Source organism: Neltuma alba, unplaced genomic scaffold (genome assembly GCF_004799145.2).
Source record: "Neltuma alba isolate B1F8T4 unplaced genomic scaffold, ASM479914v2 tig00001566_pilon, whole genome shotgun sequence".
NCBI classification, from domain to species: domain Eukaryota; kingdom Viridiplantae; phylum Streptophyta; class Magnoliopsida; order Fabales; family Fabaceae; genus Neltuma; species Neltuma alba.
The window spans coordinates 196,994-211,630 of NW_021632513.1; the positions used below are offsets into that span (position 1 = coordinate 196,994).

The 14,637-nt window shown below is 36.0% G+C and overlaps 1 protein-coding gene across 12 annotated transcripts; it reads right to left on the reverse strand.

Annotated features, from left to right (window-relative positions):
- Positions 1 to 1,115: 1,115 nt before the first annotated feature.
- LOC114759229 (serine/threonine-protein kinase ATM) lies at positions 1,116 to 13,466 on the reverse strand. Of its 12 annotated transcripts, none has more exons than XM_028948425.1 (6): positions 13,142 to 13,292; positions 9,692 to 10,773; positions 4,280 to 4,343; positions 3,626 to 3,789; positions 3,383 to 3,492; positions 1,116 to 3,165 (listed from the first exon to the last, which is right to left on the reverse strand). In XM_028948425.1, exon 6 carries the CDS (start codon positions 3,104 to 3,106, stop codon positions 1,478 to 1,480), a length of 1,629 nt encoding a protein of 542 aa, XP_028804258.1. In that variant the 5' UTR covers positions 3,107 to 3,165; positions 3,383 to 3,492; positions 3,626 to 3,789; positions 4,280 to 4,343; positions 9,692 to 10,773; positions 13,142 to 13,292; the 3' UTR covers positions 1,116 to 1,477. The 12 variants fall into 12 exon arrangements, with proteins under 12 accessions (XP_028804258.1, XP_028804251.1, XP_028804243.1 ...); XM_028948418.1 differs by having other exon boundaries at positions 3,626 to 3,832; XM_028948410.1 differs by lacking the exons at positions 9,692 to 10,773; positions 13,142 to 13,292 and adding an exon at positions 13,299 to 13,466 and having other exon boundaries at positions 3,626 to 4,343.
- Positions 13,467 to 14,637: the final 1,171 nt, after the last annotated feature.

Consider the following 14,637-nt stretch of genomic DNA (forward strand, 5'->3'; position numbering starts at 1 on the left):
ATATAGAAAGAACTATTCCCAGAAATTCTTAGGAGTATTAGAAAACATTATCTTAATTTCATGAGAAAGAGATGAAAGATTCATTAATTGCTGGAAATGAAGTTATGTGTGACAGCTGAAAACAGGAGGTTAGTAGTTCACATGTTTCACATTACAATACTAGTGGGTTGAATTATCATCACAATTAGAGGTAGGCTAATTTTCTTAGTGACACCATAACTATTCTAAGAAGATTATACATATATATATGTTGCTTCGCTAATTAGAGGCAATCCTATTCAAGATACTATTAAGCATTAAATGTAATCACTTCTTTTAGTGGAAATTCGAATATTAGTTCACTATGTTGTAAGAAAATTATCGCTTACACTTAAATAAGCTTTTAAAACTGAAGTTTTAGCCAAAAAGGATGGTTCTAAAAATAGATTAATCAAAGAAGAGTTGATCACTTGAGATTTTAACCTCCAAAATCATGATTGTAAACCCAAAAACTTGAATTTGGAATAAGCTAGAGAATTACTTTTAACCCCAAAACCATGTTTCTCTGGAATTATTTTGCTCTCCGGCTACTCTATTCATTTTAAGAATACCATTTTTCAAAAAAAAACAAAACAAAACAAAACAAAATTATTATTAACTTTGAATAGTGATCCTCCGAGAAATCACATCTCAAGTTTACAACCAAACCTTTTCCCCGAGGATTTTTTTTTTTTTGGTTGCCCACCAAGTTTACCGAAATTTTACTCTGACTACATCTAGATCCGACCCACGTCGCGCACCTGACTGTGTTGGGAGATTTCTGCATATGCTGAAGCTCGACCTTGAGACCTCGTTTAAACGATACCAAGCCGCTTACCACTTAGACTAACCCATGTTGGTATTATGTTGTTTCCCTTCATGCACTGTTTCTTTATTCCAATGGTTAGCGAGGTTTTGGCCAAAAAAAATAAAGGCAACCTAGCTGCCGTTAAAATTTAGCTTCGTTGCACCATCCGTCAGGGTCCAGTTAGTTACCATGCACGCTCATTCTAGCAAAACCATCAAGAGGAGGCACCATCAATATGGCAAGTTCAGTTTCAATACTACCATCTAAATTACATAAGAGTATTATTAAGTTTAAATAAGCAGCAGCTCTCAGCATAATTTGATCCACCAACTATGTTTGAACCAACAAACTCTTCGTGAATTTCTTACTACTCAACCAAAGTTCCATTGACAAAAACAAAAAGCATGAAAACCCCCCGGGGGGGGATGCCACAAGATTGCTCTTAATTATAATAATAATTCTAAAAAAGAAAACAGAAAAAGACATCCTAGTAGCAACATCAATATCGTGTTTCCCTAACCAGTGTCTTTAACACCAGTTCGACATGATTAATGAAAAAAATAATTTAAGGTCATAAATGCAATAGCTGAACCCCAAGCACGTGCTACAACAATGGGAGACAAACTAATCTTGGGATCCAAGTCCAAACACCTAGTCTTTGACAGGGAGAGAACCAATAGAGTTCACTTTTTCCATGAGGCTTTTTATTTCTCCCTCCAATTTGTCTCTCATTTCCGGTGAAATACCATGCCCTTTCTTCTCAAGGATTGAAGCCATCATCTCCAAGTTATGCTTAATGTAGTCAAGTGAAGGTCTACCACAATGCGGTAGCATGGATCCAGAATGTCCTGTCATTGTCTCACATTGTTTTAATGATGCAATAGTTTCAGAAGGATCATTGTGATCAATACTGGTTGCCCCAAATTGCTTGTTCTGCTTTAGATTACGAAATGCTTCTTCTACATCTGCACCTTTTAGAAAAGCAATTTGAGCATGACTGTCTTTCAATATCTGTGTTTCAGGTACATTCAAGGGACCGAATTGACAAAATGTAGATAATAGATCATCTTTTGAAGGCAAACAAACTCCAGGGTGAAATTGGAGGAGAAGACAAGATCCATTGATCTCCATTCTATTGTAATTAATTGTTTGAATGACTTCCATACCAGAAGAAATGCTTCTTGACAGTTCTGATTTAGGTTCTTGGTTCATCCTCTGGTTGTGGTTGGATTTCAGGTCAGGTGAAAAGCCATTGTCTCCCTCAAAGCCAATATCATTTAAATCTGGTATGACCGTCGCATGCTTAGTCTTGAGATGCTCCGCTGGTGGATTCGTAGCAGAGAGCCCATTATCAAGATTTCCAACCCCACCTAACTGGGAGGCATATAACTCTGGATTTGAACCTGTCAAATTTATTTCAACCTTATTCTCACCACTTATTTTTTCAGGAATACCGCTTCTAGGTGGGGGCACCATCTGCAGATCTATTACAAATGAACTGCTTTTATTGCTTTTTTCACCCCCATCAGGTAAGTTTGAAGAGACTTTAGTTCTTGGATCATCCAGAGAAACTTTTATCTTCTTTGTCTTTTTAGGTCTGGAAGCTTTAGGTGCTGCTAAACTACGTTTAGCTCTGCTGCTCCCTGCACAAGTTGTTGACCTAACATTTTGCAACGGAAGTGCTGGTTTTACATCTTCCATGGTCTCCTCTGGCCTTATGTTATTCATTTTTGCAGTACATCCTGAGAGATATTCACTTGCAGCAATCTTTTTATTCACATCTGATTGGCTTGGAAGGGATTTATTCCTGCGCCTCCGTGTTGGTTCCAATTTCTTTTTCTTTTCCTCCGGCTCACTATTGACCTTTAGGGAACCATTTCTGATTGGTGTCCCTGTATTTCTACTCTTATGATTTTCCAGGATAGCAGCAAGTTCAGCCTCATCATGGAATGTTGATAATCTATATGCGCTAAAGAACCACTCAACTAAATCAGATTTGCTATTCTTGTATGAAAAATTACAATCAAGAGCTTTAGAGTAAAGGCCGAAAAGCAATTCTGATGAAGATGCATTTATGAATTCTTGACTGCTAGACATAGTACTCCATCGGACGTGTTTTCTGCACCATTTACTTCGTAATTTCTTCTTACTAGATTTAGCAGTTATAGGAGATCTGTTAGAACGATTATTAGCTGCCCTTGAACCTTGTACTTGATGACAATGGCTTGGAGTCTCTGAGTCTTCTGTTTTAACAGTCAAACCTTTGTGTCCTGCTGCCATGTTTGTGTAGGGATAGGACAAATACCTACTCTTCCTCCGTTCTCTAGAATAAAAGGTTTCTGAAGAAAAAGATGGCCCAATAAGCATCTCGGGAAAAACAAATTAAAAAACATTTACTTTTATGTATATCATTCATAATGGAAAAGAAAAACGCAAATTAATTCAGAAATATCCAGTGCAACAATGTAAAGAGAACGCCACTGTAGAGAAACAGCATACTAATGAACTAAAATAGCTGATGCAAAACTACTACAATAGTTTATCAACTTAGCTTACCATACAAAGCCTCCTTACACTTCTTCACATGAATGAGTTAAAGGGGAAAGATTTCAGCATAGAAACTTAAAACAGGAATAGATATTTAAGATAAATGCTGTCACTGCAACCTGTATTACGATGGAAAATGTTGAGGATCACATTCATAAACCTAGCAAACAGCAGAGATACCAAGGAAATAATTCTCACCAAACCTGGTTTTTGAGAGACCAGGTCCTCTCCTCACTCAAAACATCTGCTTACCCTCTCACAACTCGCCCTACAGCCTTTATATGCATTCCCACTACCCTGCTATTGTCAGAAATTCGTTGGCCATCAATCTTTCCCATTCTGCCCTCCACTTTTAGTCTTGTATGCTATGTTCAGGTTTGGGCCTGATCCTTTTCCTTTGTCATTTCTCTTAGACACTTGGCCCATAGTTTGGCAGACCCATCAAAATAGTGGAAGGAACTTTCAGCAACAGGACATGTACAGATACTGTTTATTAAAACAATGTTTTGCATATACAAAAGAAAGGAAAAAAATATAAGCATGTTGACCATTTTCAAGAATTGTTGTGCCCAAAAATCTTGAACACGATCAGCAAAAAATATGAGATGATCTCTTATCCACAAGTTTGACGAATACATACCATCTCTTGCACCAGCTCTTACTGAAAACTCAAATAATATTATCATTTTCATATCAAATAATAATATATCACTGGGGACCTGTTGATACATATTTTGACAGGGTCACCTTTAAATAGGAAATCCAAAAATTTTCCTGAACCTTCGCTCTCAATTTCAATCAACAGATAATCATAATATCCTAGGGAACCTATTTGCCATCCACAGAGCTACTCTAAGGTTGAACAAAAACAAAACGAATGAAGTGAACAATATCTACCAAACTTACCATCTTGTTTGTACATAGCTACCTCCTGGTCTGGGTTCAATGATGCTTAGACACTGCTTACCTTCTACAAGAAATAATAAATAGTGAGGTTCAAAGTCAACGAGTACAAAATAAAGCACAGCAACTAAAGCGATGGGCTGGAGCACAATTTTTTTTCCTAAATAAAAAAAAAAATTCTTTGATAATGCCATGACTCAATGTAAACATATAAAATTGGCAAGACTCAGCTTGAGAAGTTTTATATCATGACTACACATATAGGACACCGAAGCTTTTTGCTGCCTCAAGGTGTCCACATTATCTAAGTCAAATTAACCAGCTAAAACAACAAGTCTTAATCCTACTGGGTAAGGTTGGTGCATGGATCGCACAATGCCATTGTGCTCTATCAACAACCAAATCTTTAGATAAACTGTTAACTAAAAAGTTTTGTTCAACGACCTCATTGAACATTTTCCTTGGTCTTCTTTTGTCCCCTTTTAAAAGACTCCAAACTATCAGATCTACTCTCCTCATCAGTGCCTCTAATGACTTTCTCTGTACATACTCAAACCATCTCAAACAATGCTTAACTATTTTCTCTTTGATAGGCGCCATGCCTATTCTTCTCTTATATGACCATACATTTATCTCAACATCCTCATTTATACTACCCCTACTTCGTGCTCTTATTTTCCCTTTAAAGCCCAACATTTACTACCATATAATAACATGACTAGTCTTATATCAGTTTGATGGAATTTTCCTTTAAACTTGTCAAGTACTTTCTTGTCACAAATAACTCCGATAACTTTTCTCCACTTTAGCCGCCTAACTTGTATTCTATGAAAAAAAATCTCCATCAATTTCACCACCCTCATATATAATGGATCCCAAATACTTGAAGTTTGATACTTAAGGAATGATTTAACATACCATCTTAACCTCGAAATCACTATTGATTGTTTTCTCCCAAATTGCAATGCATACATTTTGTTTTGCTCTTGTTCAAGCAAAAATCTTTCGACCCCAAGGTCCTCCATAACTCAAATCTAGAATTAATCTCCTTTCAATTCAGCCATGAAAACTGTCACGCCTAGAAAATTAAGGGGTGGCTACACAAAATATGAGAACTCATTCCTAAAGCCTTAAAAACATACAAACAAATCTCTAACATAATAATTACAATAATCTTGAGGGTTCATTCATTACTTCTAGTTCATCTATATATATATATATATATATATATATTTCTCGTTATCAAAATATTAAGTGTTTTGTAAAGATTTTGGAAGAATCTTCCATATAAGTTGAACTTTTTGAAAATTCTACAACTTAATAGATGAGTAGAAAAATAGATCTTCGGTCTATAACAATAACATCCATATATCCCAATGTATCAAAAGGAAGCAAGGATCCTGCCTACAAACTACCTGGAGCATCTAAACTACAAAAATTAATACTTAAATGCAAACTTAGTTTTACATTACTATCAAATGTTGTGAAATATATCTACAAGCTTTAATTAGCAATGAGTTTCTTTGTTGTTCAACTGAAGGTGCAAAGTCAATGATGTCTGAAGCCAAAATAGATGCATTCATAGAAATAAGGTAAAAGAAGTACTAAAAGAATAAATTTTGCAAATAGAATTATATAAAATAAATAATTTACCGTTGCTTTAGAATTTTAAATAAGCCATTAAAACATTAAAGAAAATATATAACGAAAATCTGATATACTATCGTTGATAATTCACTTGTAATTGATTGATTATTCCAACAGGAGAGTCGTACATAAATAGGATAGGATTTCCTCACAATATATTTGGAAATACGATCAGATTAAATGAAAAATTAAGGGAGAGAAATCCCACTGATTTGGGACCAACAATCTAGAAAACAAAAATAGAAAAAGCAAGTGGTCAGGGATCTAATTCTAACAGCTAGAAGGGTTTGATTCTGACACTCCCCCTCAAACTAGAGAATAGATGTTAAGCATTCCCAACTTGCTTCGTAGCCCTTCAAATTGCATTCTTGCTAGTGGTTTAGTCATTATATCTGCGAGTTGGTGAGAGAACTTTATGCAAGATAGATTGATAATCCCCACTTCAACCTTTTTCTTGATGAAGTGTCTATCTATTTCCACATGCATAGTTTTGTCATGGTAAACCGGATTCTTTGTCATCTCAATACGAGCCGTGTTGTCACACCATCTGGTACAGGGGTCCTTCATAAGGTACTTTGAGCTCCTTAAGGAGTCGGGCATTCCCGGCCCACCAAGCTAAACCGATAGTTTCTTGGTCACGACTTGTAATCTAGATTCCCTCACACACTCCTAGGGCAACAACCCTAAGTTCAAATTCAGCACTACTTCTAGACACAACAGACTACTTTTTGCTTCTCCATATTACCAAATTTTCCCATACATAAGCACAGTACCCTGCAGTGGATCTTCAGTGTTCCACTACTCTTCCATGGTTACTATCCATGTATATTTCTATACCTCTGATTCTTTTTTTCTCAAAGAAAATGCCTTCCTAGGGTTTAAGTTTTAGGTAGCTCTAAATGTTGAGCATGGCTTGCATGTGTCTTTCTTGAGGGTAGTTTATGAACTGGCTTACCATTCCTACTGCATAACTAATGTCAGGGCGTGTGTGAGTAAGATAAATCAGTTTCCCCATTAGCCTCCTGTATCTCTCAGAGTTTACTGGAATACCTTTAGGTTTAATTTCTAAGTTACATGTGGTCTCCATCGATATTTCACTAGGCTTGCATCCTAGAATTCCTACTACTTGGAGAAGTTCAAGGGTGTAGTTTCATTAGGATACATTGATCCCTTTCTTGGTTTGTGCTATTTCCATGCCTAGGAAGTACCTTATTTGTCCAAGGTCTTTAACTTGGAATTCAGTAGCTAATGCTTCTTTTAGTAGCTCAATTGACTTGTTGTCGTTTCCCGTGATTATAATGTAGTCAACATAAACAATGAGCACAATGGTCATCCCATTGTTATGTTTCACAAACAATGTGTGATTAGCTTGCCCTTGGAGGTACCCTAGTGTTTTAGGACTTTCCAAATCTGTCAAACCATGCCCTAAATGATTGTTTTAGTCTATAAAATAACTTTATAAGTCTACACACCCTAGTGACATTTTTAGTTTCTCTTAAACCTTCAGGGATTTCCATGCAAACTCCCTCTTCTGAGTCTTCATAGAGAAAGGCACTCTTTATGTCTAGTTGATATAGTGGTCAATCATAATTAGTTGCTATGGATAGTAGAACTTTAATTGTGTTGAATTTGGCTAATAGTGCAAAAGTTTCTTCATAGTCGATCCCATATATCTAAGTGTATCCCTTTGTGATGAGTCTCGCCTTATTGAAACTGCCATCAGGGTTGAATTTTGGGGTGAAGACCCATTTACAACCTACAACCTTCTTTGCAGAAGATAATGTTGTGATGTCTCATGTTCTATTCTCTCTTAGAGCCATGAGTTCTTCTTCCACAACCTTTTTCTAGTTAGAATTGTTCATGGCTTGTTGGAAGGTATCCGGATCTGGTATCTTTACTTGTACACTATTAACAACAAAGTTTTGCATTCTGGTAGATAGATTAGTATATGAGACAAATTTCTGAATAGGATGTTGAGTACAAGATCTTACGCCCTTTCTTAGAGCTATTGGCCACCCATATCGTTAGGGTCTAGATTCATGTTGGACTCTTGGTTCTACCTTAGAATGGGAGGATCTTCTTTTATATCTTCATCTTCTGGACTACTATGGGTATTGGAGTTATTAGTTTCTTGATTTTCAAATTTTCTAGGTGATTTGAGTTGTTGTTGGTTCTATTTTGAGGTGTTTTAGATCTGTTTCTTAACCTCCATTTGCTGTTTGAATGTTAAGACTCTCTGTGTTGCTTCAAGACTGTGTAGTATGGTTTCATACGGGTGTTCTATGGGTTCAAATCTCTTTTCAATGTCTCCAGTTGCTCTGTTTTTTGTATTTCCAGTCGTAGGCAAGGTATCTACAGGTTCTCATGGTCTGTGAGCTATTTCTGCCTCTATTTCATCTATGTGATGAGTGTAAGTGTTGACGGGTTCTTGAATTAGCCATTCTGCAATCCCATAATCCTCCCTTTGAATAGGTTATTTAGGGTAGTGACCGTATTCTTCATAAAATACAGCATTCTTAGTGATGTGAACAATTTTAGTAATAGGAGAGTAGCATTCGTAAGCTTTTTAGGTTGATGAGTACCCTAAAAAATACATTTTTCCGCTTTTGATTCAAGTTTCGCCATATTTTTATAAACAAAGACCACAAAACCAAGACTTTGGGAGGTAGAGTATTGATTAAAGGGGAATTAGAGTAGTGTTTAAGTAATTTCTAAATTGGAGATTTGAAATTTAAAACCTTGGAAGATACTCTATTTATAAGATACATTGCAGTTAACAATGCATCTCCCCAATAAAAATTAGGAATGTTCTTTTCAATCATAACAGCCCGGGTTACTTCCAACAAATACTCTTTTTTTGTTCAGCTACCCCATTTTGTTGGGTAGTGTAAACAAAAGCCGTTTGATGATGTACTCCTTGTTATTCAAGAAAGTTTTTGAAAGGTCCACTCATGTATTCCTTGGTATTATCACTTCTCAACACTTTAATTGTAGTTTGAAATTGATTTTGCACAGATGAAAATTTTTTTTGAAGTTTCAAAAACTTCGGATTTTTCTTTTAAAAGGACAAGCCAAGTCATTCGAATATAGTCATCAATCAAGGTGACAAACCACCTTACATTAGAAAGAATTTTAGGTTTTGCAAGACCCCAAATATCACTATGTATGAGAGTAAAAAGGGCAACAGGTTCATAAGGTTGTTTGGAATAGATGGCTCTTGTTTGTTTGCCAAATTGACAAATGTCACAGCTTAGAGACTTCAAAACATCTTTATTAAAAAACTGTGGAAATAAGTATTTCATGTAGTTGAAACTGGGATGGCCTAATCTATAGTACCAAAATACAATATTTTTGTTTTGAGTATGGTGGCTAACTACGTCTTGCTTCTGCCTTATTGTTCATGTTGAAGTAATAGAGTCCATCCCAATCTTTAGCTTTGCCAATCGTCCTCCCCGCAACTATGTCCTAAAATACACATTCTAATTCATTAAATAGGACATGGCATTACTAACCTTTAGTTAGTTTACTCACAAAAATCAAGTTACAAGTAAGTTTAGGTACATATAGAGTATTATGTATAGCGATATGTTCAGTCAATTAGACAGTCCCAAGTCCATATACACAAGTAGAGATTCTATTGGCCCCTTGTACTTTTAGGTTTTCAAAATAGTATTTAAGAGTCTTAAATAGGGATTTGTTACCAGTCATGTGATCTAAGGCTCCAGAGCCTACAATCCAAATTGGTGTTGAAGGCAATTATAAAGTTACCTGACTGTACCAAGTTGGTGTTGGGAAGACTGCTTTGTTTTTCTAGGACTCGCCTTAATAACTGGAGTTCTTCCCTCTCTCCTTCCTCTTCTTTCTTTTCTGCACGGTAGCTCTTCTTTTCTTATCTTTGTTTGTTGTTCATGTTAAGTGGTTTTCCATAGAGTTTCCGACAGATTTCTTTAGTGTGACCCTTGTTGTTGCAATAATCACATATTGGCTCCTTTAAAGACAAGTACAGATGCCTCAACTTGTGTGATAGGGGCTTGGGTGAGTTACGTTATGCTTTCCTCACACTTGACCATGTTAAATGATTCAAACAATGAAGGCACATGCTTGAGGCCCATAACTTGGTCTCTAACATCTTCAGAAAACTCAGTTAGTCCTAACAAAAAATCATATGTTCTTTCTCTTTCAATTAGTTCTCTATAGTATTGAGCATCCTCAATATATGTCCATGACTGTACCTCAAATAAATCGAGTTGTTGCCAAATTCTCATGAGAGCACTAAAATAATGTGTTGCAGTCATCATACCTTGTTCAAGCTCCCAAAGTTGTTTGTTTAATTGGTAGAGTGCAGCTTTGTTGCCAACTGAAGAGTAGGTTCTTTTAGCAACATCCCAGATTTCCTCAACCGTCCTAGCCAACAAGTACCTTTGCTGATCCCTAGTGTCATTGAGTTGCATTACCAAGTCATGACCTAGTCATTTCTAACAAACCATGTATAAAAAGAGGCGTTGTTTAGTTGTGGTTGTGGCGCTTGGCCATTTATATATTTCCCCTTGCGTCGATCTCTTAGGCACATTAGGACACTTTATGACCACTCTAGATAGTTGCTCCCATTCAACTTGTGGGCCATCACCATCTGTTGGTTTTCAGTGGTGAGCTTCGGCACCACGGTGGAGCCACTTGCGGGTCGCATCACCCCAAAAGAAAGGGATTCTAGAGAAGCCAAGATGCTTGATTCACTGGGAGAAGAGAACCCAGCCCTAAGAGCCAGCACTATTGGGCTCCTATCAGCTTGACTGTGTTGCCATGTTCCAAATAAAGGAGGGAACTCATCATTGCTCATTCTTTCCAGAGCCCTGATATCATATCGTTGATAATTCACCCATAATTAATTGATTATTCTAATAGAAAAGTAGAACATAAATAGGATCAGATTTCCTCACAATATATTTGGAATTCTGATCACATTAAATGAAAAATTAAGGGAGAGAAGTCCCATTGATTTGGGATTGACATTCTAGGAATCAAAAATATAAAGAGCAAATGGTCGGGGATCTGATTCTAACAACTAGAAGGGTTTGATTCTGACAAATAAAAAATTAACCAAACATTCAAAAAAAACTTATTTATAAATTCAAATCAAAAAACAGTGTGAAAAACTCCTTTCAATTAAGAACTTCAACAGAACGCATAACAAGCCTTGACACACAGCACAAGAGGAAAGCAACCAACAAGTATGGGAACAATGCCCACAAATATTAAGCAAACTCAAGACCATGGCACATCAAAACAAACGAAGTCGAAGCCACCAATACAAGCGTGACCAAAGCTACGAGTACAAGCATGACCAAAGCTACGAAACAAATGTAGCCGAAGACACAAATACAAGCTTGACTAAAGCCATGAAACAAGCAAGCTCAATATTAACCATGGTGTGCCAAGCACTAACAGTACTACTGTTAGCAACCACCATTCTATATTCAATACTTTAAAAATCATTTTTAGGCATACATAGGATCAATTTACCAATAATCGAAAGATACCCTTTTCCAATAATGAAATCTCATTAGAAAGATATTTTAACAAATAATCCCAGCATGAAAATTTTTAAATAACATTTCCAAAACTTTCTTTCAAATTCCGTTAGTCACTGACAAAGGATTCATCTCAAACGATATAAGTTCATATAGGAACATTTTCAAAACAAAAACATAGATCATAATTCAAAATCATTATTTCATCCAAACATTCAAATATCAACAAATAAATGTTATAGTTCCAACAAACCTATTTTCAACCAAATAATGTTAAAAAAATTGATAATATATATAAACATATAACATTTGAAAAACATATTTGTAAAAATTATCATGGGATACTATTCACTCACCTATTGCACTTAACCAAGTATAATTTACTCCTATTTACTCAACTCCGAATATGATCACCGTTCAATTTCCCAATGTCCTAAAGTATAATATACAATTTCGTTCGGAAATGCTCCTCGTTATATTTCATGATAATCCTTATTATTTATTTATTTATGTAGCTTTTACAATCATCAACATAATAACTTCATAAACCATTTACCATAATCATCTTGACAATTAAAACCACAACATCTAAATACTCAAATTGCAACTCTTTAAAGTAGAAAGAAAACCTTAGCCTTAAATCCCGTCTTATGAAAAATATAATTAAGAGTGCAACTAATAACTGAATTTTTTTAATTACTCTTAACTATTAAACCCAAAATCTTGGGTTTGGAGGAACATCTTCCATCTTTTTCATTTCCTTCAAGCATTTTATCAATCCATCAAGTGTGTTCTACAAATCCATTCATAAAATAGAGCAATCTCATTTTAATTAAATTCCTCTCATCTACAAAATTTCACAATCACTTTTTAGGCACAACATTCATACCAGATTATTAGATTTCTCACCTTTCAACTCTTTCGCCTAAAGATTACCAAACCTCAATTTCTAAGATATATATATATATATATATAATTATCATACTTCGCAATTTCAGTTCTTTACCAGGTCTCAATACAGAAGAAGAGATATGTCTTACTTCCCTAAAGTCTATTATGTGTAATCGAATTGTAAACCAAAATCCATATCATACTCGTTACGCATTTAGTCTCCAAGATCAAGTTACAACACCATTACTATTGTCCTACATTATAAATCAAGCCACTTCAATACCCTTACTAAATCGCAAAGTTACACAACGTCTCAACAGTATTCGCATTATACATAAATAAATACCACGCATGTTCTCTTGAAATTCATCAAAATTTTAATAAAATATACATTCAAAAAAACTTTATTCACTCATGCCTTAATTAACCAAAACCCTCAAATCTCATTCTTCTTTCACACAATTCACCAAACACCTCATAGGCATTCGAACTGACCCAATAAGAAAGCGTCTTAATTCACAAATTTTCCAGCATCCACATTCACATAATTTCATTAAGCCCGTTTAATCTTACATCTTTCCTTTTGCACCACAAACAGCCACAATACATCAGAAAAAGGCACGGGAAAAAACGATCAAAGTTCAACAACTACACCTACGCCGCCACATAACGGAAGAAAACTATTTCAAGCCCACATAGCAGCAGCAACAGAACAGGGGAAGAAAAAATGCAGAAAAGATTCCTCTCATACACACTGCTTGCTATACAAGCTTAGAAAAAGAAAACACTTTGAGCTTACCCAAAACTTTAATAACAGCGATGTTGGAGGAGGAGGAAGGAGGGAACGAAGCATAATCCTTCCCAAACTACCAAGCCACTAAACAGAGACGAGAGAGAGAGAGAGAGAGAACAGCAAAGAAGACGTAAATCGAAAACAACCACGAACCCAAACTTACACACGCTGGCGACAGCTACTCGGGCTACGGCGGACAGACGACAACGATTCCCAGCCATCGGCGACGGCAAGACGGATGATGGGAGGATCCATGAAAAGTTGGGGTTTCAGTTAGAGAGCTACCCAAGGTCTCGAAAGTTCTCCCCTCCTCCCCTCACCTCTCTCTCTACTGAGCCTTTTAGTGAAAAAAATCTGATGCCCATTTGGAAAAATAAAATCAAAGGGTAGCTTAGTAATTTCATCAGTATCAAACAAAATAAAATTCTCCTCTGAGGGCAGTATTAAAAACCAAACAAACCAAACGATTTTGTCCGAAAACCAGCAGATTGGCCGCTTGTCTTGTCTGATTGCCTTCCTAAGCCAACTAAAAACAAACTGGTAGGAATCGACATAAACTAGTGTGGTTCGGTAATAATCCGGGTAACCCGTTAGATTAGACAGGTTACTCAGGTTAATTTTTTTAATCACAAGAAATAATGGAAGGCGTGGCAAACTGATGAATTTCGAGCGTACCTAAAGTGCAAGATGATTTCAGATTCAGATAGCCACGTGCGAAAGTCCGTTCACAGTAATGGAGTCAGACTGTATACTCACAACAAATACACTGGAGGGAGAGGAAGAACAGAGAACGAAGGGGGGAGTCTGAAGAACAAAAATCGGGGTTCACGCATACTGATCCCTTTTCGGTTGTTCAGTTTATTAACTCCACATTTTTGAAATAAAAAACTGCCTCATTCGTCCAAACGTTCCCTCCTTTTTGCAAATTATATAAAAATGCAAAAAGTACAATTAGATACCCATATGTTTTGTTATTTACATCAGAACCCCAAAGCTTAATGAATTTGGATCCAATCCACCAAAGGTGGATTGACCCATTTTCTTGCACAAACAATAAGAGAGAAGAAAAGTGACAAGAGAAAAATGAAAGAAAGAGCAAGTGGCAAGGATAAATGCTAATGATGCGTTTACATTTAGAATGGACGACCCAGACTCACATATCACCATAGTGGATTTTGATGATGGAAGTAAAGAGTGAAGAGTTAGCGTTGATTAATAAAGGAAAGAGGTGGCGTCCACGATTCTAGATGCAAATCTTCTTTTGTGTGGGAGGCTTGCGTTTAACTTACAAGGTTTTGAAAAAAAACTGGGGACTTATAAAAGAACGGTGATTTAAAAATAAAAAAATAAGTGTTTAGATAAATTCAAATCATGATTTGCAGAATAATTTCCGGAAAAAAAAAAAGGTGATTTTCAGAATAATTTTGTAAAAAAATAATTTTAATAAAGTGAGCATGTCTCGACAGTTATTATCAGTAGCACTTTTTTTATGTACAAATTAT